The sequence below is a fragment of the Hermetia illucens genome, chromosome 3 (assembly GCF_905115235.1).
Source record: "Hermetia illucens chromosome 3, iHerIll2.2.curated.20191125, whole genome shotgun sequence".
Taxonomy (NCBI): domain Eukaryota; kingdom Metazoa; phylum Arthropoda; class Insecta; order Diptera; family Stratiomyidae; genus Hermetia; species Hermetia illucens.
The window spans coordinates 157,577,931-157,601,083 of record NC_051851.1 but is presented as its reverse complement, the minus strand read 5'-3'; the positions used below and the strand labels follow the sequence as shown (position 1 = coordinate 157,601,083).

Sequence of the window (23,153 nt, the reverse complement as noted above, 5' to 3'; positions counted from 1 at the left end):
TAGCGTCTTGTTTCTGCCCCACTCGATTCGTCATTTGTGCTCTTCGGAATAGCTGGAACAGGAAGAACTGTCGCACTAGCAAGCAGGGATTCCACCACAACTTCTTATAGTTGCTTTTTTAATAAATAGTGAAAAAAAAAATCTGATTGGAGGTGCATCCCTCTTGTGTTCCGTTCGCTTGACGAGCAAAATTTTGTATCTTGAGCTTAAATGTGGCCACGGTAGCACAAAATGCAGTTCAATATTCAAAAGAAGTGCTGACGTATCGTCGGAAGTAGTGAAAATAGGGACTATGACATCATTTACTTTGCAATGTAGACTACTCCATTTGTTGTTGCCTTCTTTTAGCCCAGAAACTTCAAATGTACCTTGATTTGATCAAATCCAGTGTACCGGGAAACGCATCCTGGCTTTGTCGTGATTTGAACGAAGCCTAGTAAACGCGTCACAGCCTTCGACCAATAGAAAATCTAGACTGTGAGTAGCACCCTTGCTTCCCTTTTAAAGGAACATTTTTTCTACCACAAGAAGATGAATTAAATACCTGCAATTGACCCTCAAAATTCTTAAGGAAGTAGTTATTGAATTAAAAAAGATTCAAATCGTCTTTCAGCTTTGTATATTCTTTATTAATAATAAAAATTCTTTACATACATTTTTATTAATATTTTTACATCGCCGCCTCCTGCATGCTTGACTCTATTCCTCGATTTAATAGCAATAAATTGAATATTTTTAATTTAAAATCATTTCGTGTATGTTCTCTTGTATCCGTGTGTATATTTTCATTTAAATTGTTATCAATCTAATTACTAGCCTTTTAGAATTGTTCAAATTCATTATTGATTTCGCTTCGTAGGATCCAAAATCCTCATCCTATGATATCAATTAAGTGTCTTTCAAAGGAAAATCTTGACAACGCTTACCCTAGCATGCTTAGTCCGAAATCGAGAGATAGTTTATGAGAAAGAAATTGACTGTAGGCGCGCTACCAAATAAAAGTAATTTTTCAGGGATTGATAAAGTAAAGAAGGTATGTCCTGTAGGTGTATGTATGTATAATTCCACATGGGACGATTGATAAGATGCGTAATATACTCCATACATATATTCAATTGTTTCTGTTGAACATAAACTGAAAATCAAATCACATTTCCGAATCAAAATTATGATTTACCGCGTAAAAAGTGACGGCCATCTCTTGTTGCTTCTTCCTGTGCTGCGACTCTGCATCTTCGTTTCACAGGACTCGCACACTTTCCTCCTCTCCGTCGCACATCCTTAAGCTACAGCTCTATTCCTATTATTTCTATATTTTCACCACAGTACTTTGTAAAAACTTAAATATTTTCTTTTCGCGTGTAATTAATGTGTTCTTATATAAAATGGGAAACGGGGGGAGAAACAGATTTATTTTCTTTTTCGCGATTAGAATTAAATACACAAACGTTTTAGAAGCTGGTGTAGCCACGAGCTGTCGAGCGTCGTCGTGCAATCAAATAGGCAATTAATACAATTACGATCAACGTAGCTAGTGCAATGCCAACAGCAATTGGTACGACGTCTGGGGTGTCGGGAGCATCACAGTCCTTGGCCGTTGAGAAAGATGTTGAATTGTTGGGTCTGAAGGCCTCAAATTGGACATTGGTGAGAGTAACTTGACCGTTGGGTTCGCTGGTCATATCAAGTGTTTCCGTTAGGTTTAGTTTTTGTTTGCGGGTGCAATGGTAGGACATGTGAAGTGGAGTGGAGAAAACTGGTTTGCCAGCATATATGAGCTGAGCATGCTGACCCTCTGAAAAATCATTTAAGTATTACTTTCGCATGTTGGTTGAATTTTCCCTTCTAACTTACCTTTAGCATTTGGGAAATTGTCACCTTCAATTGGGATGTTGAAAACTAACGATTGCACTGCGAATTCTTTCCTGGACTCATTTTTGCTGAATTGAATGACGAGTGAGTGAAGTGCATCTATCGGGCCCCATTCGAGACTAATCTGTTCAGTTTGATTCAGACAGTTGCCAGCATCGATGGTAGCGTTTGGTGGAATATTGTACAATGCAGTAGTGGTTTTGTTATCTGAAAAGGAAGAATATGTTTAGTAGTTTATTGACTTTTTATGGGGCATATTAGTTATTATTAAATGGAATAAACAGCGAAGTTCTTTGACATCTTGCTAACGAAATGTTATCGTATTTGTATTACTGTGTCATCAAAACGGCGCACCAAAGCGCTAATTGGGCTCCTCGGAGCGGCCACTGATACCTACCTGTATTACTGTGTAACACCGGGGAAATGGGGTGAAGAATGAAAGAATGTTTTTGTAACTGTAATTGGGAAAAGTTCAACAGAGTGCACCCACGACTCTACGCCGAGGTTCGAGCTTTTGTCAGGATGATGGATATTTTTTAGTATGGGGAATATGTAACGACTAGCAAGTTTGGGGCTACAAAAAATGTCCATTCAAGTTGATTATTGACAACTGTTGCTACGATCACCAAGGCCATGCTTCTCAGAAAATCTGAGACGTATTGGCATAAATCAAAAGCGGTTCCACGTAAGTGTGGTTGTCGCACTATGCCGCTCTTAGGGGTTGATGGCAACCATCCATACTTAAATGCAGCTCCAGTGGAACAATGACCCATGCGGGAGGGGCTTGTGTAGCTTGGGAAGGTGGATCGGGTTTTTTGACGTTATTACTGAGTAGAATCTAACCAGAATAGGATTGGGGTGTATGTGTGTCCTACATGGTGGATAGTATCTATGCTAAGTACCAGAATAATCCAATCTGATCTGGGAATTAGCTAATTGACTAGAGCTGCGAGCAGAAGGACGCCCCAGGGTGGCGCCATCTCTCTGGTGCTCTGGTTGACAGTAATGGCTACAGATATGGTGGACAGGCGCGGGATGAAAGTGGTAGCGTACAATAACTTGGTAACATTGGTGTCAGGATCCATTGTGAGTGAAATCATAGAGTGCGCGTTGGGAAAGGGGGCGTAAAATGCAAAGATGTGAGATAAATCCAACCAAAACTGTGTTGATGATACTTATCACCAAGAAAAGGGTAACCGAATTTCCCTTCCCGCGGCTAAATTGACAAAGATTGGCATTTTCCTCCAATGTAAAGTATCTGAATATTATCCAATATCCTGAGTTAAATTGGAGACTAAACATAAAGCTTTTAACCGACGGGCTAAGAAAACCTGCATCGCGTTCTGCGTCTGTAAGGAAATGAGCTCACCGGCTGGGATTGGTTTCTTAATGTGCACAGCCGTGGTTCGTTTCATCCTAACGTACGGTTCTATTGTCTGGTGGCAGGCGCTGAGCAAGAAGTACTATAATGGTCTCAGACTGCACGAGTCCAGATGTTGAAATGTGAAACGCTATGGTAGCATCCAGGAAGAAATACTTCGGAAACAGATTATTTCAGAGGCAAGCCGTGCTCAAGAAGAATTTCGCTGTGGGCTTTCCAGCCAGAGCAGAATTAAAGACCGGCGACGTGTTGCAAGATTATGACGCAGTACTTTTCATCGATAAATAAAAAATTATTTGTGGAATCGGTGCTGGGGTTTCCTCGAATACACACAATTTGGGCGAGTCGTACGGACTTCTAGACTGGCTACGCACGTAACAGGCTGGGTTCGCGCTCATAGGAACATAGAGGAGAATGAACGGGCCTCGCACTACTTGGCAGCGGCTGACTTTAGATGCAAACGCTCACCGACCTGCGCCAAGTCGAAGAGAAATTGGTCCTCCTAAATCCAGACCCGATTGCGAGAACTTCTGGACCAGATGCGAGCAAATGCGAATAAGATTACGGAAGTTTAGGCCTATAGGGGACTATGCCGCTAGAATACCCAAGAATTCGCATTGTCGAAGTTGTGGAGACGAAGCGGGAATTGTCAAGCACTTTTTAGCTAGAGCCAGATTGTGGACATTAGTCAAATGATTTTTTGAGGACCTCAAAGGGATTTCTACTTGTCTTGGGCCTGACACTTTTAGTTCTTGAGCGAGAATGACCGTCATATTCCAAAACAGAGATAATTACGTGATAAAATTATATGGCGCGGATGAATGAAAAGAAAGCGAAAAGAAAAATGAACGTTTGTGTGAAAAAGCTGACGCTGTGAACGATGCAAAATAATCTAAGACGACTCATATTTTGTCATCAGAAACACTAGATTGACTATAGGTATACTTCGGCCACTCTGATGATGTCCAGATGATTGTAGGTTTGGGAAAGAAAAAAGAAAGCAGGGTCAGATTGAAAATAAACACCAGCAAAACCAGGATTCTTATTCCGATGGGCCATCACACTCTTCGTTTTTGTATTAATGAGATCTAGGTCGTCGAACCACTTGTATATCTAGGAGATCGACAGCGATTCTCTGGTCAAAATTCTGGAAATGCCAGCGTCAAGTTTACGCAGATCCGCGCCAATATTTTCTTGTGCTGCTATATGGAAGTAGCATATACGAGTAAAAAATGATTTTCCTCGAAGGTTCCAACCTTTCATCAGTTCATGTCTGCGTTATGCCAAGAGTACTTTGGTCTAACGTAATCACAAATGAAGATGCTGATCAAAAGGTCGAAGTGGCAGTGGATAGATCATACATTGAGAAAGAACCGTCACTATTTAACTGGCTATGACGTGCAATGGAATTTATTATCTCAGGATAACTGGCGAGTGGATCCGACTTTCGCAGTTTTAGAAGGGCTGTGGAACCAGTGCCAGGAGCTGAAATATTGTTATGTAGGCGTGGCTGACACATTATATCTGTATTAGATTTTTGGTGCTACTATACCAATCAAGTAAGTTTGAGAGGAAATCTGTGTAACTCTACTTGTACTAAACGATATCAACAAGGATGGGGTGTTGCTGTCATCTGTTCGGATTTTTATTTTACCAACCATAAGATATAGTGGAAACATTGATGGGTATAGAATTTCACATCGATCATGGTGAGGGTGATTTATTGCCCTAGACCTACTAAAATCTACTGATGATGCCTCCTCTCGCTCCATAAGTTCTCGAGCTGTTTCCAATCAAATCCAAAGAGCGCGTCCCAACCGCCGCAAAAATGATATAACCGCGGTCTTTCTTTAGAGGACTTTTAATCGATGAATGGCAATCAATATTGGGAGCTGTTTTTTTTCAGAAACAATAAAAATGATGGAAAGTATTAAGAGAGATTGCGTTATTTGTGTGACAGGTTGTCATAAATACTTCAGAGCATTCACGCTACTTTGCGTTGTAATGGGAGTAATCTGAACAGATTGCGTTTAGATAATATGGTAAGCTAGGCGATTCCAATGAGTTTTTGAAACAGATCTCGCAACATCCTGCCGAAATTTATTCTTTTGGAAATGAATTTGGATTTTTCTCCAGACCGTGTTTTTTTCAGTATTTGGGACAGGTAAATAATGAAGAATCAGTGGATATTCCCAGGAGCAAAATTGACACCGTGGTGCGCTGTTTTGATGGCACAAGACCTTGAATGCTGTACGAAAAGCGAAGGTAGCTGAATCCAGCCTTCTCAGATCTTCATAGTCAGCTCGTAGCGTTTACGAAGGATCGCAATTCCCCATCTTGCAACTGGACACCTCTTTGAGATCTAAGTGTAATCTTCCGATGTTTCTGCCGCATAAATTATGTGAAATAAATACAGAGATTTTGCTTTTCCGCTAGTATTTTTATTTAACTTGCATATACCGATATTTCGGGAACTACTTGTTTCCTTCATCAGTGCTACACGTTGCTAAAGAATTGTTTACCAAGTGCCCGGACTCTGACTCTAGGTAAAACTGACAATCACAAAAGAAGTACCAGAAGCTTTCCCTTTCCGCTCTTCAACTTCAACTGCGAATTATGTTTGGTTCAACCCCCTGAGCCCATCTGGAAGCAAAATGGAACGTATTGGAGAACGTTGAATAGAACGTTTAAGATCAGATGCTTTGAAATAAACAGAACCGGAATTTATCGAAAGAGGAATTTTTTATTACTTCATTGAGTAGAACTATCAGACTAGCCTAATTGATAACACTTAGAAACAAGTCGGAATACCAGAAGCTCGCGCCTCGGGTATAAAGATTTTGTGTTCATCTTATGTGAGAAATTTCTGCGCACATTTTTCTATCCGTATATAGATATAAATCCAACATATTTTTTCATATTTTTCCAAACTACAAGCCATACGTACATATTACAGACATAGACATTATCCTCACTCTAAACAAACAAACTCCCTATTTCCGAATACTCTACATATAAATGCACGTACATAAATTGATCCTACTCATATTTCCCATACATATATAGTATGTACATTGAATACAGCTGATTTAATGTATTAGGTTGTTGCAAATGAAATGTCGGATTTTTCAATGAAGTGAAGTTAGTTATGATTTTAATGTTTAAAACTGCCGCAAGGTGACTCTGGTGGTATGGGATAATTGAGTATAAATAGTCGTTCGTTCGATCAAGGAGTCATTTCAGTTTCAGTCGTCATTGAAGTTCCAAGTAAAACTCAAAGAAAAAAGCATAGAAGGGAGTCAAAAACGTCTACTTTTTCTATATGAATTTAAACTTGGTCACAACGCAGCGGAGGCAACCAGAAACATTTGGAGCTGACGCAGCAAACGAACGAACGACACAGCGGTGGTTCGAAAAATTCCGATCAGGCGACATGACCCTCCAAAAGTGAACCTCGTGGACACCCAGGACCATCGATCGACAACGACGAGTTGCGTTTGATAGTGGAATCTGATCCCCGATCATCGATTCGGGACATTGCAGAGAAAATAGGCGTACGCTATTCGACAGTATCTCGGCACTTACAACAGCTTGGAAAGGTGAAGAAGCTTGATAAGTGGGTTCCGCATGCACTCAACGAGCAAAACATGGCGCTGCGAATGGAAATATCCAGTTCTCTACTCAACCGCAACAGGAACAATCCCTTTTTGCGCAGAATAGTGACATGCGATGAAAAGTGGATATTGTACGACAACCGTCGCAGATCAGCGCAATGGCTAGATGCCGATCAGCCTCCACAACACATGCCAAAACCGAGCCTTCACCCGAAGAAGGTAATGGTAACTGTTTGGTGGTCTGCATCTGGAATTATTCATTATTCGTTTTTGAAGCGTGGTGAAACAATTAATGCAGAGAAATATTGTGCCCAACTTGATGAAATGCACGAGAAATTATGTGTTCAGCGGCCTAGATTGGTCAACAGAGATGGAGTGATACTGCTCCATGATAACGCCCGACCTCATGTTTCCAGAATGACGGTCCAAAAATTAAATGAATTACGATATGAGACTCTTCCTCATCCACCATATTCACCCGACCTCTCGCCAACCGACTACCACTTTTTTAAGCATTTGGATCACTTTTTGGCGGGGAAACAATTCAGCAATGAAGTAGCTGTCAAAAGTGCCTTTGAAGAATTTCTTAGCTCTAGAAACCCAGACTTTTACGAAACTGGAATAAATGCCCTTGTATCTCGTTGGGAGAAGTGCATTGAAGCTGCTGGTTCTTATTTTGACTAATAAAATTAATTTTCATAAAAGTTATAGTTTTTTGAAATTTTACTCAAATATCCGACATTTCATTTGCAACAACCTAATACAAATATCTCTATCTGAATTAGATAGGCAAACTTCATTAGCACGCATATACTATGACTAAAAAACTAAAACAAAATAATTCTTGGCGACCCCATTCATATGAACTTATTTCGCTGTGGTATTGACGAATTGATATGTGATGATTTCAGATTTTTCGGTTGGATAGGTTCTGAGAACGAGACCTCTTACACTTTTGGGGGTCATATTTTTAGCTATCACTCCCCTATATTTCACCCGATATCAAATATGAGGCTAGTACTGATTAAGTCCTTTCATTTGATATCCCACATGGCACCATGCTGTGAAAAAAAATTGTGCACCCTCCATTCACATGTATGGGGAGCCCCCCTTAAACTCAAGATAAAATGGCGCCACTCATCAATTTTTGTGACAATCGGTGCAGCCGTTTCCGAATAAATCGGATGTGACAGACAGACATCGAATCGATTCTAACAAGGTTTCGTTTCACAAAAGAACCCAAAAAATTACCTCAAAGATGGCAACTACTACTGATCTAGGATAAAACCTCAATTTTGCTAAGCTCCACTGACATTATATAAAAAAAACGTCGGAAGCATCTTTTTGTAAACTTGATATAGACAAGTTCAAAATAACAGCCCCAAATTCAAAGTTTAAGGGGATTTTATAAAATTATAATAGTTCCAAGACACGATACCGTCTAGATGGAACTGATTTAGTCTCGATCAAACTTAAATAGCACAAGTTAAACGACATATTGAGAAGGTTCAATTCTTGCATGAAATCATTTTTTGTAGACCAGGAGCAACCCGTTGAAGCAGTTACTTTGTAGGTAGCTAAGGGACAACTTTGGTTGGTTCGTAAATTTGGATTAGTATCAACATGTTTATATCGATTCAATGAATTTTTTAATACATAACAATAATCGAATGCGTAGTAAATTTCCACCTTAGATTCATTTAAATTGTTTTTTCTTTTTCCAAAGAAAACAACATGCAAAGTTGAGTTGCAATCAAAATGTAAAACTAACATTCTAATCAGGTATAATGATTATAGAAAAAAACACGTAGCGTTCATGTAATTAACTCGTACGTCCATTACATTTTTGCGATCATATTTCACGAGGTGGTAGTACCTAACGTAAACAGTGGTAATTTCTGGGAAAACTAAATTTACTGGGGGGTCATTAGAACAGCGCAAAAGAGAACTTTTTGAAAGTTCTTCGGAAATTACGCAATACACAACAACAGCATTTATCACTTTGATTATGTACTTTATTTGCTATCAATATCAAAATTATTTCCATGCACTTGCACTCTATCATGACCACCTAAAAAATAGGCAAACAAATTGAATCGTATCTACATTATCACTTCGCTTGTGTCAACACAAAGCACAGATTAGAAACAATTATGCAGTCATTGGGTTACCTAAAATAAGACTTCTTTCAAGTCATATGGAATTCTAGAAATTTGTTGAGTTAAAAATATGTTCAAAGTATATTTGATAAGTGGAAATTTGCTTTGTTGGGGGATGAAAAGGAGACAGTGGACATTTTGTTAACAAAAATGTCTATTTACCAAACATTTGGTGCACGTATGACACAGTCGTGTTATCATTGTTTTGTTTAATGTAGACTTGATCTATGAAGATAAGTAAAATAAAGTATGGGCGATAAATTATAGAAGACTAGATAAGCACTGACTGAGCTGATATCAGTCGCTACTGTTTAGTCAGGTATTTCTGAGCCATGTTTTTAAATTTTCACGCTATTACAAGCGGGTGAACTTTGACACAATATAGTAGTATATCCTAATTTTTACCATTATTTTTTATATAAAATCAAATCTGAAATTTTCAATTCAAATACTTTCTCAAAGAGAGTAAAAAGATGAAATCACAAGAAAACGCGAAAATGACAGCGACATCTAACAATGTAGTTTGTTTTATTCAGTTCGTTTGCAATGTATTTCAATAATAATCAACATTAGCGACGACTACCTCGCAATAAAAAAGCTAATCTGAATTTAAATCCATTTACGTAGCAATATTTATGAAATAACATTCGTTTATGCCAACAACATACTCATGAAATACTGTGCAATTTTTTTCTTTGATAAATGACGTGACTTTTACACCTACATTTCAGCGAATATTTTCTCGATTCAAATGAAAATTGATAGCTTTGTGTACAATCTATATTGAGTTGGCTTTACACGTTTATAGTTAAAAATAAGAAAAAAAGGTAAATTTACAGGAAAAGTACTTTGAAAGAAATGTAAATTTTAATTAGGTTTATCCAAGATGACACCTTCTCGATAATGTCAATAAATTTTAGTGATTCGTCGGAGTTGCTAGGCAGATACATTCCATGCTTGCTGGTTTATCTCTTTAGTTCATATTTATTGGGAATGCTTTAATGCGTTAAAGAAAAAGAAATGTCGTATTTGTGATCGAAATTTGACGCTTTATTTAACATACTTAGAATTATCCGATTTAAGTCAAAGATGCGCCGTTTTGTTCAAAAACTTGTTGCCATTTACAAGGCAACTTCATTATCCCCCCCCTCCCCCCTCCTTATTTGCAAAAAACTAAGACAGCCAGTTTTCGCAAGCCTTTTTTGAGGCCAAATTAGTAGCACCAAGAGCGTTTTGCATGGACCAGAAGAGATGGTCATTACTTGGTGCCAGGTCCGCACTATACGGTGGGTGCGATAGGACATCCCATCTGGGCTCCCGTAGCTTTTGGCGGGTCGTCAAAGATGTGTGAGACCGAGCGTTGTCCTGGTGGAACACAACACCATTCCTATTGACCAATTCTGGCCGCCGACGATCAATTGGCTGTTTCAAACGGTCGAGTTGCTCAGAGTAGAGGACCGAATTGAGGGTCTGGCCACAGTTGAGCAGCTCATAGTGGATGATTCCCTTCCAATCCTACTAAACACACAGCAAAACCTTCCTGGCCGTCAATCCGGCGATGGTTTGGGCCGGCTCGCTGCGCTTTGACCACCATCTTTTTCGCTTGAGGTTGTTCTACGTGATCTACTTTTCATCACCAGTTACCATTCGCTTTTTTTGGAATCCAATCTTCTGCAAATGGTTCCAAACGGTTTTATGGTCCTTACCCAGTTCCTGATCAATCGAGCGAATGCTCACATGCCGGTCTACTTGGATGATTTCGACGATTTTATCGATTTCTACGACGATTTAGTGGAAAGATGGGAACTGTGAAAGCTCATGTAAGCAGTGAGTCACATCATTCTACGTTAAATTTAAGGATAAATAGTCGTGTGGGGTATCAAATGAAAGCTATATGTAGGTTAGTGCTTTCTGAAGGTGTTCTTAGTTTTGACATTTGTTTGAAAGGTTGGGATTACCGGGGGTCGATAGCGATCATTTCTTTCACAAACCCATTCTCAGAAACTGAAAAGTCTGAAAAAAAATCAAGAGGATGCCACTATATGGTGCCTAGTCTCCGAAATACCCCCCATACCGATATTTGGGCAGTTAAGTTCATCCTAGAATTACGAACTTTGCAGCCATGGAGGGTATAACATAGAACATGATGAGCATGGTTGAAATCGCATTATTACTAACAATAGCTCAAAGTTGTTGTTGACTTGATTTTACCACGTGTTCAAACTTTCTCTCCACAGCATAGGTTTTGACAGATGTTGCCCTGAGTCGACGACTCTAGTTTGACGGTTGTTGAGCTTCATTAAAACACACCCTTTGTGTCGCACTATCAGATCAGATTCAGAGGCAAGCTCTTCTTCGACAGAAATGCGAAAGGTACCCCAAAGGCAACCGTTAAATTGTGCACTCACTTGCAAATTGAATGTACGTCATGATCCTATTCTTAAATAGAGTACGGTTTTTTCAACTATACAAATATTCATTGAAAAATGTAGTCTATAAGGAAACCTGTATAATACTTTGGTGACATCCGACATACTCTTCGACCCCAAGAACAAACAACTAGACAACAAGCCGGGAAACCGGAAGCTGGGCGCTTCAGGTATGAAAGGATTTGTTCGCTTCTTCTGTGTAAAACCTTAAAAATCGTCTTATGTCGCACGGGAAAAACAATTTATACCTAATGACCTAGAGCTAGATAATAGGTTTGAGTGGGTTTATTAAATTAACAGGTGGTGGAAACAATGATTCACGCTGTACAAATAAACATAGGAATACTTCTCCAGTTATAGGCAGTTCTGTCAGGTAAACGACACATGATTTGCTATCTATCAGTGAACATTCGGAGATGAAATCCTATACCAAAGTGCATGTGAACGTGTGTCTACCTTGATTTGTTTTGCTCACTTCACAACTGCAAGGACTATCTTAATCAAGATAAATATAATTTCTGTCATCTGTTTGTGCGTCAGCAGCGGACATTGTTCGTGGTTGTAAATTCATGTCTGATACAGTTCAATTTTGAGATCACTAAAAATTGAGTCCTGGATTTTTTAGTCTAGTTTGCCATATATGAATGATGAGGGTTTTCATATCATCCTAATAATAGTCACCTGTAAACCAAATAAATAGCCATCAGGGAATGCCTAGAGCCTTAATGCTCACTGATCCTAGCTTACGAGTATTCGTCATGTCGTGTTCTGAGAATTATATAAAGGAGCACTCAACATATGCGAGCCGCTTCGGTCACGCTGCTCCCAGGGCAGAGGTGAGGCAGCGCCTGACGATTTGCCTCTGCCCTGGTAAGAAACCGTAAAGCCGTCATCGCCTGACATTTTTATAAAGTTTGGGTGCAAGCCCTAAGCGAGGGGTCCGTGGACCAAACAAAAAGAGGGAGTAAGTTGCTCCCCATTTGGTCCGGTCCTGCATTAAGTTGATGCGGACTTAGGACCCCACATTTCTCAAAAAAAATATTCTATCTTTATTGGCAGCAATCTTGGATGTGAACTAAGCCCTTTATTTGTCAATTTGATTACTTTGAGATTGTTTATACCTCATTTTATTTCATCTTATTTTAATTTGTTGTGTGTAAAATTTAATTCATTATCATCATCATCAACAACCGGTATCCGGTCTAGGCCTGCCTTAATAAAGAACTCTGAACACTCTGGTTTTGCGCCGAGGTCCACCAAATTTAATTTGGTACGTTTTTTTACCTGAAAACACATTTATTTGAAAGTTAACATGAAATAATATATTATTCAAAGTATTGTCCATCGTTAGTCACTAGTTTGTATCAAATTTCTGATAATTTATGAAATCCGACGACGTATTGAGGTGGAAACCAATGGTGATTGCGAGGGACGATGGCTCCGCTATAAGGGGGTTAAGCCAGAACTCCCCATCCGCTATTTACCAAATAGTTTTTAATCCCAAACAGCAACATGAGGTCGCGCGTTGTAATGGTGAAATATTATGGGCTCGTGCCTGGTCGCATATTCTGAACGTTTTTTGGAACTTTTTTTAAATGGACCAATTATTGCCTGTATAAGTTCATAGTAGACCACCCCCTTTTTATTGCACCAAATACTGAACATAACTTTAACACCATGGATTTTCGGCTTCGGTGTTGATGTTTCTAGGTGGTCGGGCTTTACATATGACTTCTGGGGTTTCGGGTTGTCTTACTGAATCTAATTTTCTTCTCCGGTTATGGTTCGATGCAGAAACGACTTTCTTTCGTACTATCCAAGCACCATTTCAGGCATGCAAAATCATCGTTCAATATCTCTTGGTTTCAGGTCGTATGGGATCCATCTGGTTTGCCTTTGGATGTATCCTGCGTGTTTGAGTCGTTTCAAAATAGCTTGAGTAACGGATTCGCGAATTCTTCTTGCGTTTAACACCAATTTTGATCGAGGAATGTTGAAAATTGTTGAAAGAGCTGTTGGGATCGTCCTGACTTTTGAAGATTTTTTTTACAGAGGAAAAAGGACTAATTGTTGGGTGAACGGTCTGGTGAGTATTGTGGATGATGCAGAGTTTTACAGTTCGACACGTTCAACTTCTATATAGTTCTTTATATGACGTGCGGCTAAGAGTTGTCATGAAGAGATGTCGGCAATTTTCTACTGTCAAATGCCGGGAACATACATTGTTTTGTTTGGATTCAGTAACCAACATTGGATAAGACAGGTTGTGGGCTATCAAACCGCTTTAAAAAATGGAATGCAGCTTTAATAATAACAATACTCGTTGGCGCAACAATCCATATTGGACCTGAGGTCTGTTAGAAAACTTCATTCAAGACCATAACGGTACATTACAATATCCTGTAGGGAGCAATGTGGGTAGCATTGCGCTCGCTCGAGACTATTATCCTGATTTGACTCAGGTATTCATTCAGAGAGAGTCGACTGATATCCGACATCCAGTCACGATAACAAATCCCTCTATCACCAATGAAATTTGAACCGCAACCTTCCGCTACGTCAGCCCAGCGCTGTAACCACTTGAGCCATCCGGACACAATGGAGCTTTGATAGAGTCCAAATATTTCGACCGTCATCGCCGATTGTCGTAAAGAATCCTCGAAAAAAAGGACCGTTGTGTTTCGCAAATAGAAAGAAGTTGCAACTTAAAAAAAAAGTCATTTTTTTATTCGGGCACAATCCATCGTTTTATTCTGGCACCAGTTTTTTCAGGTTTCAATATTCGCATATGATGGGAAATCCTGGCATTCGATATGCCTGATTTGGAAGCAAGCTCCCCAACAATTGGACTTGCTTGATTTTGACTAAAAACCTCAATTGATCGTTTATGCAAAGCCTTCTAGACAACGTTAGCACTGAAAATTCCCGATATTTGAGCGCAAAAAGGTATACTAAAATCAAAATCTCGGTTGAAGTGTAACATCATTATTAGAAAAAGAGATATTGACCAGCTCCCTAGGGTGTAGTGGCTTCTCAGCATGCGCATCATTTAGTTCTTTTGTCCTTTGACATGCGGGTGAGAGATTCATTTGCTTGTATAAACGTAACATGTTACGAAATGAATTCCTAATGCTAACCTAGAGCGAAATATTGTGGATGCAGAAACTAGGATTTGGCTGGAACCCCGCTTGAACAGCTGATGTTTGGACGAGTGGGTCGTTCTTGATCTTTTTTCGAAGCTGCGAGTTACTCATGGAGAAACACCGTTAGAAGCATCGCCCTCTTTACATTGCATTTCTGGATCTAGAGAAAGCGTTTGACCGTGTGCCACACTAACTCATCTGGTATGCTTTACGACAACACTTAGTGTCAGAAGGACTAGTGCACTGGGTTCAATGGCTCAACCACAATCCGAAAAGTAGTTCGAACAGCTTCGTGTTTCTGTTGGTGTTCATCAAGGAAGCGCCCTCTCACCACTTCTCTTTGCTCTTGTTATGGACACCGTCACACGGGATATCCAGCGCCCTTTACTGCATCTAATAGGAAAAATGATGTCGAACAACTTGTCAAAAAATGGGATGATCGCCTCATGCAACATGATCTCAGATTGAATCTAAACAACTGAATTTTTGACGACCGATTCCCATGAAAGAGGCACAATTACTGTCAGCGGCAGTGATCTGCCGAGAACTGAGCAATTTACATACCAACCTGGATGAAATGGCGAACGTCTCAAATCTAAAATTTACCGCAATGTCGTCCTGTCGACATTGATTGTGTCGCCCTCTATGGTTCTGACTGTTGGCCGACTATAAAAGACAATGAACCGCGTCTTGCGGTAATGGAGACGAAGATGTTGCGTTGAACTAGTGACGTGACACATTTTGATCACATCTGAAATGAGAATATCCGCGATCCTTATGAGGTTGCACCGATCGTGGAAAAATTGCGAGAGGTGTCTTCGATGGTATGGTCACGCAATTCGCGCTAACGAGAATTCAATTGCCAAGATTAGTCTGAAGCTCCAAGTCGGTGGTAAACAACCAAAGGGCAGGCCGGAAAAACGGTGGCTTGATACACTGGATAGGGATTTAAAAGCCTCGAGATTGCATCCAGATCAGACATTTAATAAGAGTCAAATGGCGAAACCGATCACGACGAACCGACCCTGCTTGTGAGCGGGACAAAAACTGAAGAAAAAGAAGAAGTATTACATCCCTAATGCAATCCGTTCCCAAAACACTGAGTTTTTTTGGTAGATAAATTTCCATAAGTGCGCTATTTTTAATAAAATTTGAATTAATTTTCAACATGAACTAAAGCGATTGAACCTTTAGAGTTGGATTCCGTGGAATTAAAGAGCGGTCGGGCAGTTATTTTTTTTGGTTTACAGTTTTAGCTTAAGTGGTATATTTCGCTAGGGAGACACGATATTCCATGTTTGTTTGATTTTCAGATTCCGATGTGGAGCCACGCAAAGTGAGCTACTGATCTTGGGAGTAGACCTCGTTAGTTTTATATCCCTAGCTTGCGTTTCACAGGTCATCGAGGTCAACGATAATATGTCAAAAAATCGATAGAATGATCAAATAAAGTAGAAAAAATGGATTTGAAAACTTTTAAGAGTTCGCTGACGAGAAACTACTGATGAAAAAAGAACATTTCTTTAAGACTGCCTGACATTTATTCCAGTGAACGGGAAAATCCAAGCCAAACTAAAGAGCTTTTAAACGCAATTTGGGATATGCCACGAAAGGGGACCGGAAAAGGTCTTTTCGACACAGCATACTTTCACACAACTGTTTTGATTCCGATACTACCGCGTCAAACTTCCGAGTATTGGTTTCCATGCGGGTCGGTACTGGCGTCTGTCTCTCCCAGAAGAATAATGGTAAACACTTTCGCATCAATAAAGCAATAAGAAGTTATTGAGTTCTTTTGAGGAAATCTGTGGAATTTATTCGGAAGAAATCTAACGAAAACATGCAAGGATACATGCCTACCATCGAACTAAAAGAAGTGGAACTTCAGCACCTTGAGCTTTGATATTAGGGACGTTGAATTAGGACCAACTGCTACTCTTCATCGTGTATACACCGTCGTATTGAAAATCAAATGAGGAGGAAGAAAATAGCAACAACGAAAAGTCCTATCAGAAAGATAGCGCGTCTGTCAATATCTCCAACAAATGAGTGTTGCCTCCAGAAAAATCTCTTGATATCAATCTGCGTACTTGCACACCGGTCTTGGACCCAATTGAGGATCTTTGTCGCATTGTTGCAACCAATGTATACAAAGCTGAGAACCAATTAAAATGTTATGAAATAAACTTTTACATCAAAGGAAGCTAATATGAAATAAAGCTATGAATTTTAATCCTTTATGCTTGGTTATGTTAATTTGTGGCACTAAGGAATGAAAAACCCTACTAAATAGAAATGAACCGAAATTTGAATGTCCATAGAAGTCCCGACAATAAACAATAAAGATAGGCCTTGATATTTGGGATCACTCTCAATGGAAATTCATTGCTGTTGAACTCCAACATGCGAATATGCACGCTTCTCGCCCCTGCTTATGTCACATAATTACATGAATTATCGTAATAATATTGATTGTACCATGGAAAAGGCAAGTCGGGCATAAAAAACAAGAAGTATATTGTAATTACACAATGACGAGTCGTCACTACCGTGAAAATATTACAAATTTAATTAATATCTATTTATAAGCAAAACAATAGACTCCAGTCACGTGTCTGAAAACCCTTGAAACTCTCAGAAAAAAATCTATTTCAGCATTTCGTTAGCTGCATGTCTCAATTCCTCCTTTCTTTGTCATTCCACTGTATAATTTTAATATTCCGACTTACCTTTCGTTTCGTAAGTTAGATTCAACTGTGCGGCCATTTGAACCATTATACATGATGTATTCCATTTTCCGATTTGTGGATCTGGATATGGTGCTGGTGGTGGTGCAGGCGTTGTTGGTGGAGCGACCGTTGTGGTATTTGGAGCTAAAGTGGTAGTTTTTGGAGCAACGGTAGTTGTAGTTTTCGGCGCAACGGTTGTAGTTGTTGGTTTTGTTGTCGTCTGTACTACTGGAGCATCTGTGGGCTGTTCCGCTGGGGGTTCTGTTACAGCAGCTAAAAATTATAAAGGAAAATTGTTAAATCTCTTGGAAATACATATCAAGAAATAATATTAGAATTTGCGATCTAAAATCTTCAAATATCATTTAACTATGTTAACATATGTTAGTATGCGATATTTTAGCGACAATGGGAATAGGAGCCGAAGGACTGGTTAAAGCAAATGAAATATACCATCGAAGAAATATTTTCATTACTTCATTGTCGGAGTTCGTCCGCTTAGATAAAAGTGGATTGGAGGCAATGTGCATAATATGTTCAAGTTAAAATATGGTTTTGAATATTGACCGACTATAAAAGACAACGAACGGCGTCTTGCGGTAATTGAGACGAAGATGCTGCATTGGACTAGTGGCGTGACACGTTTTGATCACATCCAAAATGAAGATATCCGCGATCGTTCGGTCGTTATGGGGTTGCACTGATCGTGGAAAAAATGCGAGAGAGCCGTCTTCGATGGTATGGTCACGCAATTCGCGCTAATGAGAATTCACTTGCCAAGATTGGTCTGAACATCGAAGTCGATGGTAAATGACCAAAATTCAGGCCGAAACAACGGGGGCTTGATACGCTGGATGGGGATTTGAAAGCCTCGAGATTGCATTCAGATCAGGCATTTGATGCAGTCAAATGGCAAAACCGATCACGACGAGCCGACCCCGCTTGTGAACGGGACAAACGCTGAAGGAAAAGAAGATGCTCAAGTTAAAATTTTTTTTCTAATTACTGGTTCCGTTTGGGCATATGTATTGAATACAGCTCTGAATGTTCACGTACGTGGTGAGTGTTTCCAATTATTAGAAGTATTTGAGATGTGTTTTATTGATTCCTTGTTTTCTGGATCCTTAGTTACGTATTAACATATTTGTTGAAAGGGAAGAACTTAGTGCACGAGAACAAACTTCGATGGTTGTGAACAAATTATTTTGGTTGGTTTGCAAGTTTACATGAAAACGGAAGGACATTAGAAGATTATTCTTAGATAAACATTGAGAGCAATTTAGGTAATTACACTTTCAGATAACGCTGGATAAGGATCCGTTGCATGTAAGTAATCTGTTTAAATAAAGCCTGAAAGGATCGGACGTTGCAAATATTGAAATTCATCCAACTATGTACATAATTATCTGACACATAAATAAAAGAAGCCTCGTTAGTTTTAATTCAATGTTGGTAGAAGTCAAGACTAAAGGACGCCTAATACGTTATTTGTTCGATTTCGAATAAAAAATTCTTTTCTTTCTTTTTGAATGGACCTTCAGATTCTTAGCGACAAAATTGTTTTAACAGAAAAAGGATTAAAAACCGACATAGCAGTATGGATAAAGGATACTGCTCCTCTAAAAAGAAGAGGCAGAGGCAAGTTATTAATTTAAAAACAAAAATAGAAATAATTAAACGTTTGGACGAAGGAGAGAGCCGCGCAGATTGATGTTTGCAGATAAAAAGAGAAAATTCGCGAGCATATTAAGGCGGGCATTTCTTCATCAGGAAGTACCATAATAACAAAACACCGACCCTTTGTATTAGAGAAGACGGAAAAATTGCTGTATGCCTGGAGTCTCGACATGAACAAGAGAAACATGCCAATTTCAACTGCAGTCATCCAAGAAAAGGCGAAGAGTTTGTTCAATACCATCAGAAGTGAAAACGATGCCTTCGAATTTAATGCAAATCGAGGATAGTTGTGTAAGTTCAAATCCAGATTTTGACTGCATAATTTAAAATTGATTGGAGAAGCGGCTAGTGCTGATTATGAAGAAGCGAAAAATTTTTCCTGACATGCTTAAAAGTTGTTCTTAATCTCGATGAGACAGGACTTTACTGGAAGCGTTTGCCATCACGTATAGTACATTTATTTCCAAGAAAGAAGCTACAACACCTCGCTTCAAAGTCTCCAAAGACAGGCTTACACTTGTTTTGGGCGAAAATGCCGCTGGCGATCTCAAACTGGTGCCTCTACTGGTGTACCATTCGGAAAATCCAAGGGCCTTAAAAAATATTTTGAAAACCATGCTGCCAGTTATTTGGAGAAATAACAAAAAAGCTTGGATAACTTCGTCGTTATTCACTGAATGGTTTAGAAATGAATTTTGTCCAGGAGTCAAAGAATACTGCAGGAAGAACTACTTACCGCACAATGTTTTCTTATTATTCGATAATACTCCTGGACATCCTGCAACTCTCAACCAAAGCGATGAAAATGTGAAAGTGCCCTTCCTACCGCCAAATACCATTTCCGTGCTGCAACCCATGGACCAGGGTGTAATTGCTACTTTTAAAGCATACTATCTGCGTCGAACTTTCAGGCAGTTGGTGGAAATTTTAGACGATGTAATAGCATTGGATAAAGATAGGCGATTGTTGAAAATATCGAAGCTTCTTGGAAAGAGGTAACTAGTGGCACAAAGTACAAAGTCTGATGTAAAATCTCAATTAACTTTTCGGAGAACAGCCCTTGCCATAAGATATAATCAAAAGCGTTTCGCACATATTTTCCACAAAACCCTAAAACCTATCTTTTTCTGAAAAACATCTAAAAATATTAATATTTTCGCAGTTCTATTCTCAAAATCTTAACCTTCTATAGCTCTTAGAAATGATAATGTGCAATTGTCTTGAATTTTAATCCGCTGAATTTAGATTAGTAACGTGAGCAACAATAGCATTATGAAAGGCGGCAGACTCAGATAAATATGAAACGAAGATGTGGCTCTGTTAGATAGTAAAACTCAAAACAATCTATGTAAATGGACCAGTTTTATTATTATTTGCTTCATTGTTTTCACATGAAGTGACACGAGAACAAACATGAGCTTGTATATTTGAAAGATTAGTGGATATAATTATTGCTATCACGTTGAATGACCAAAGAATTGTCCAGAGAAGGTTATGATCTTGTTTGATTGGTCAACATTCTACGAATTATTAGCTTGAGAGTACTCTCATTTTAGCAAAGTAAGAGGAATTTCGCTGGAGCTGGAGTTAGCCGTTACACTCAGTATAGGTTACTGCCATCTATTTTTCTTTGAAGTTTTCCAAATGCTAGCGATGTGATTTACAAAGCTTATAATTTATTTATTTCCGTTCATTAGAACGGATCATGCTCATTGCTTTGGATCAAAACGAATTGCCTACGGTAAATATTGTGCGACCAATAAGAGATTAAGATGCTGATTTCGCAGATATCAACAAGTTTACTAAACACGCGTTTAGAATTTGCGAATGATATATCTTTTACTTTTCTCTCATAATATAGTATTGAATAACTCGTTAAGTTTGGAATGATCTTCTCATGTAACGAGGCTGGCGTTCTCTTTGATCGACGAATAAAAATCATAATATGCGGCAATATGTCTCCGAGTGATTATTCGGTGACAACGATGTTGCGCTAGTTATGTGGCGTAATTTGCTATGAAAGCATACCATCTTCTTCAAAAATTTCCTGGGCGTTTAATGTGACATCTCTCTCTCTAGTTCAGCATTCGTACTGGTGGCGACAAGGCGTACCAAAAGTCTCTACCGCCACTAAGGACTACGGCACCCGAGTTATACAATGCAACTCCATGCTTCACCCCACAAAGAGTTTTGCCCCTGATGGGCATAACCATAATAATAATAATCGTTGGCGCAACAATCCATATTGGATCAGGACCTTGAAGTGTGTTAGAGCACTTCATTCAAGACCGTAACGGTACACTAGGAGGCAATGTGGTCAGCATTGCGCTCGCCCGAGATTATTACCCTGATTTGACTCAGGTACTCATTCACAGCTGAGTCGACTGGTATCCAACGTCAAATCACGATACAAATTCCACTGCCACCAGTGAGATTTGAACCGCGACCTTCCGTATGACAGCCTAGTGCTCTAACCACTGAGCTATCCGGACATAACCATAACCACCATAAAACTTCCACAAGGGGGTCAGCTGCCAATAACCGGACCGAAAACATATCCCCGGGAACTCTCGTAGAATCTATGCTCTGATGGTACCAAATAACCTCATGTGAGGCTTCGTAGTAAGAACGACTTCAGATGGATCCCTTGCAAACTCAGATCTGCTCGTCCTCCTCGACGATATAAGCACTGCTTTTTAAGGTTTTGTGTAAACACACAACCTTATTAAAATCAGTTTACTGTCTGTCTGTCCGTCACACGCATTTTTCTCGGAGACGATTATAGCGATTGACACCAAATTTGGTAGAAAGGTGGGAACTGCGAACGCTCACGCATACAGTGAACTACATCCTTTTACATCGAATTTAGGGGGGGGGGTCCCCATACATACAAAAGGGGGGTGTAAAATTTTTTTTCATCAAATATAGTCCCAAGTTTTAGCGTGGCAGATCATCAGTGGTCTATGTGTCTGTTTTCGATTCGAAAGTCAGACAGCGAACAAGAGGTATTTATGAAACGTTTACCTGAAGCAATTCGTCAAAATTCAAAGGATTGATAGCCAAGCAAATCCTATCTCATCCCCATTACTCGTAGGAATAAAATTGGGGAAATTTGTTTAAATTCTTTCGATGGGACTCCAGGGACACGGAGACAGTACCCGACACGATTATGCCGTCAACCATCAGGATCGGGAGAAATAAGCGTCGTATGGTTTGGACGAACCAACTCAACGAATTTATCGTCCGCGCCTACTACTGTGTCACGGATTTGGAACGGAATCCATCAGGGTACCGACACCGACTCCATGACGCGTTTATTATCCGCTTTCCGGAACTAAGTAATGCTCCGGAGCAGAACGTCGTCAATCAATACCGGGTGATAGTGAAAAATATTCGAGTTGCCCTACCAACTAAGTAGCAAATTTGAGTTCGATGTGAAGTCTTTAACAAACCGGATCAAACAAAGGAGAAACTAGAATACTCCACCTATAAGGCACTCCATGAACCTTGTAATCAGGAGAAGCTTAGTGACTGGGGATGTCAACCCAATTTATAATGAAGCTTTCACCGCATTGCAGATCGCATTCAAAGAATATGCTGAGATTCTCGCTAGGCCATTAGGCCAAGAATTCCAAAACTAAAATTTACTTCGGCAACTACGAGCATCATTTTTGCCTTTAACAAAATTTTAACTGATCGTTTGGCTAGTGAGATTACTGCGACAGAGGTTCAGCCTGGTCTACGTTGCAGCTGCCACGATTATTCATCTTCATAATCAACATTTTAGAGCGAATAACAGAGGTATACGTAAGAGGAACTTATTTTGGGTGTTTCGACTCAACAAAAGAGTCGAAAAATAGAGAAAGGCCGTATCCCGACAACTTGCACAAAAAATCATGATTATCGTACATAAAAAATTTAACAAGCAAAATGATAAGATAGGGTGCATACATGGACATTGAAAGAAGCATCTGAACTAATTTCATGGCTCTAAAAAGGTCATCACCCAGCTTCTCTGAGGATGAGGCTCTGACTTGCATGGACTAAAGATTACCAGCAAACAGTTTTCAAAGCTGTTGTGTGATGTCTTGCAATTACTAGCAAGTCTCTGTGCTGATGGACCAGCAAACGACCCCCACCTGGCTTCAA

General features: G+C 39.5%; 1 protein-coding gene across 2 annotated transcripts in view; it reads right to left on the bottom strand.

Annotated features, from left to right (window-relative positions):
* Positions 1-602: 602 nt before the first annotated feature.
* LOC119651382 (lysosome-associated membrane glycoprotein 1) overlaps positions 603-23,153 on the bottom strand; it is a 44,151-nt gene continuing 21,600 nt past the window's right edge. The window contains exons 2-5 of one of the 2 annotated variants that reach the window (XR_005249454.1): positions 17,328-17,600; positions 1,855-2,079; positions 1,178-1,795; positions 603-1,121 (exon numbers count right to left, since the gene is read on the bottom strand). Coding sequence is in view for 1 of the 2 variants with exons in the window: in XM_038054956.1 (XP_037910884.1) it covers positions 1,452-1,795; positions 1,855-2,079; positions 17,328-17,600 (842 nt within the window). In the remaining variant the exon portion in view is untranslated. Of the gene's footprint in view, positions 1,796-1,854; positions 2,080-17,327; positions 17,601-23,153 lie in introns of both variants that reach the window. The other variant, XM_038054956.1, reaches the window with a different exon arrangement.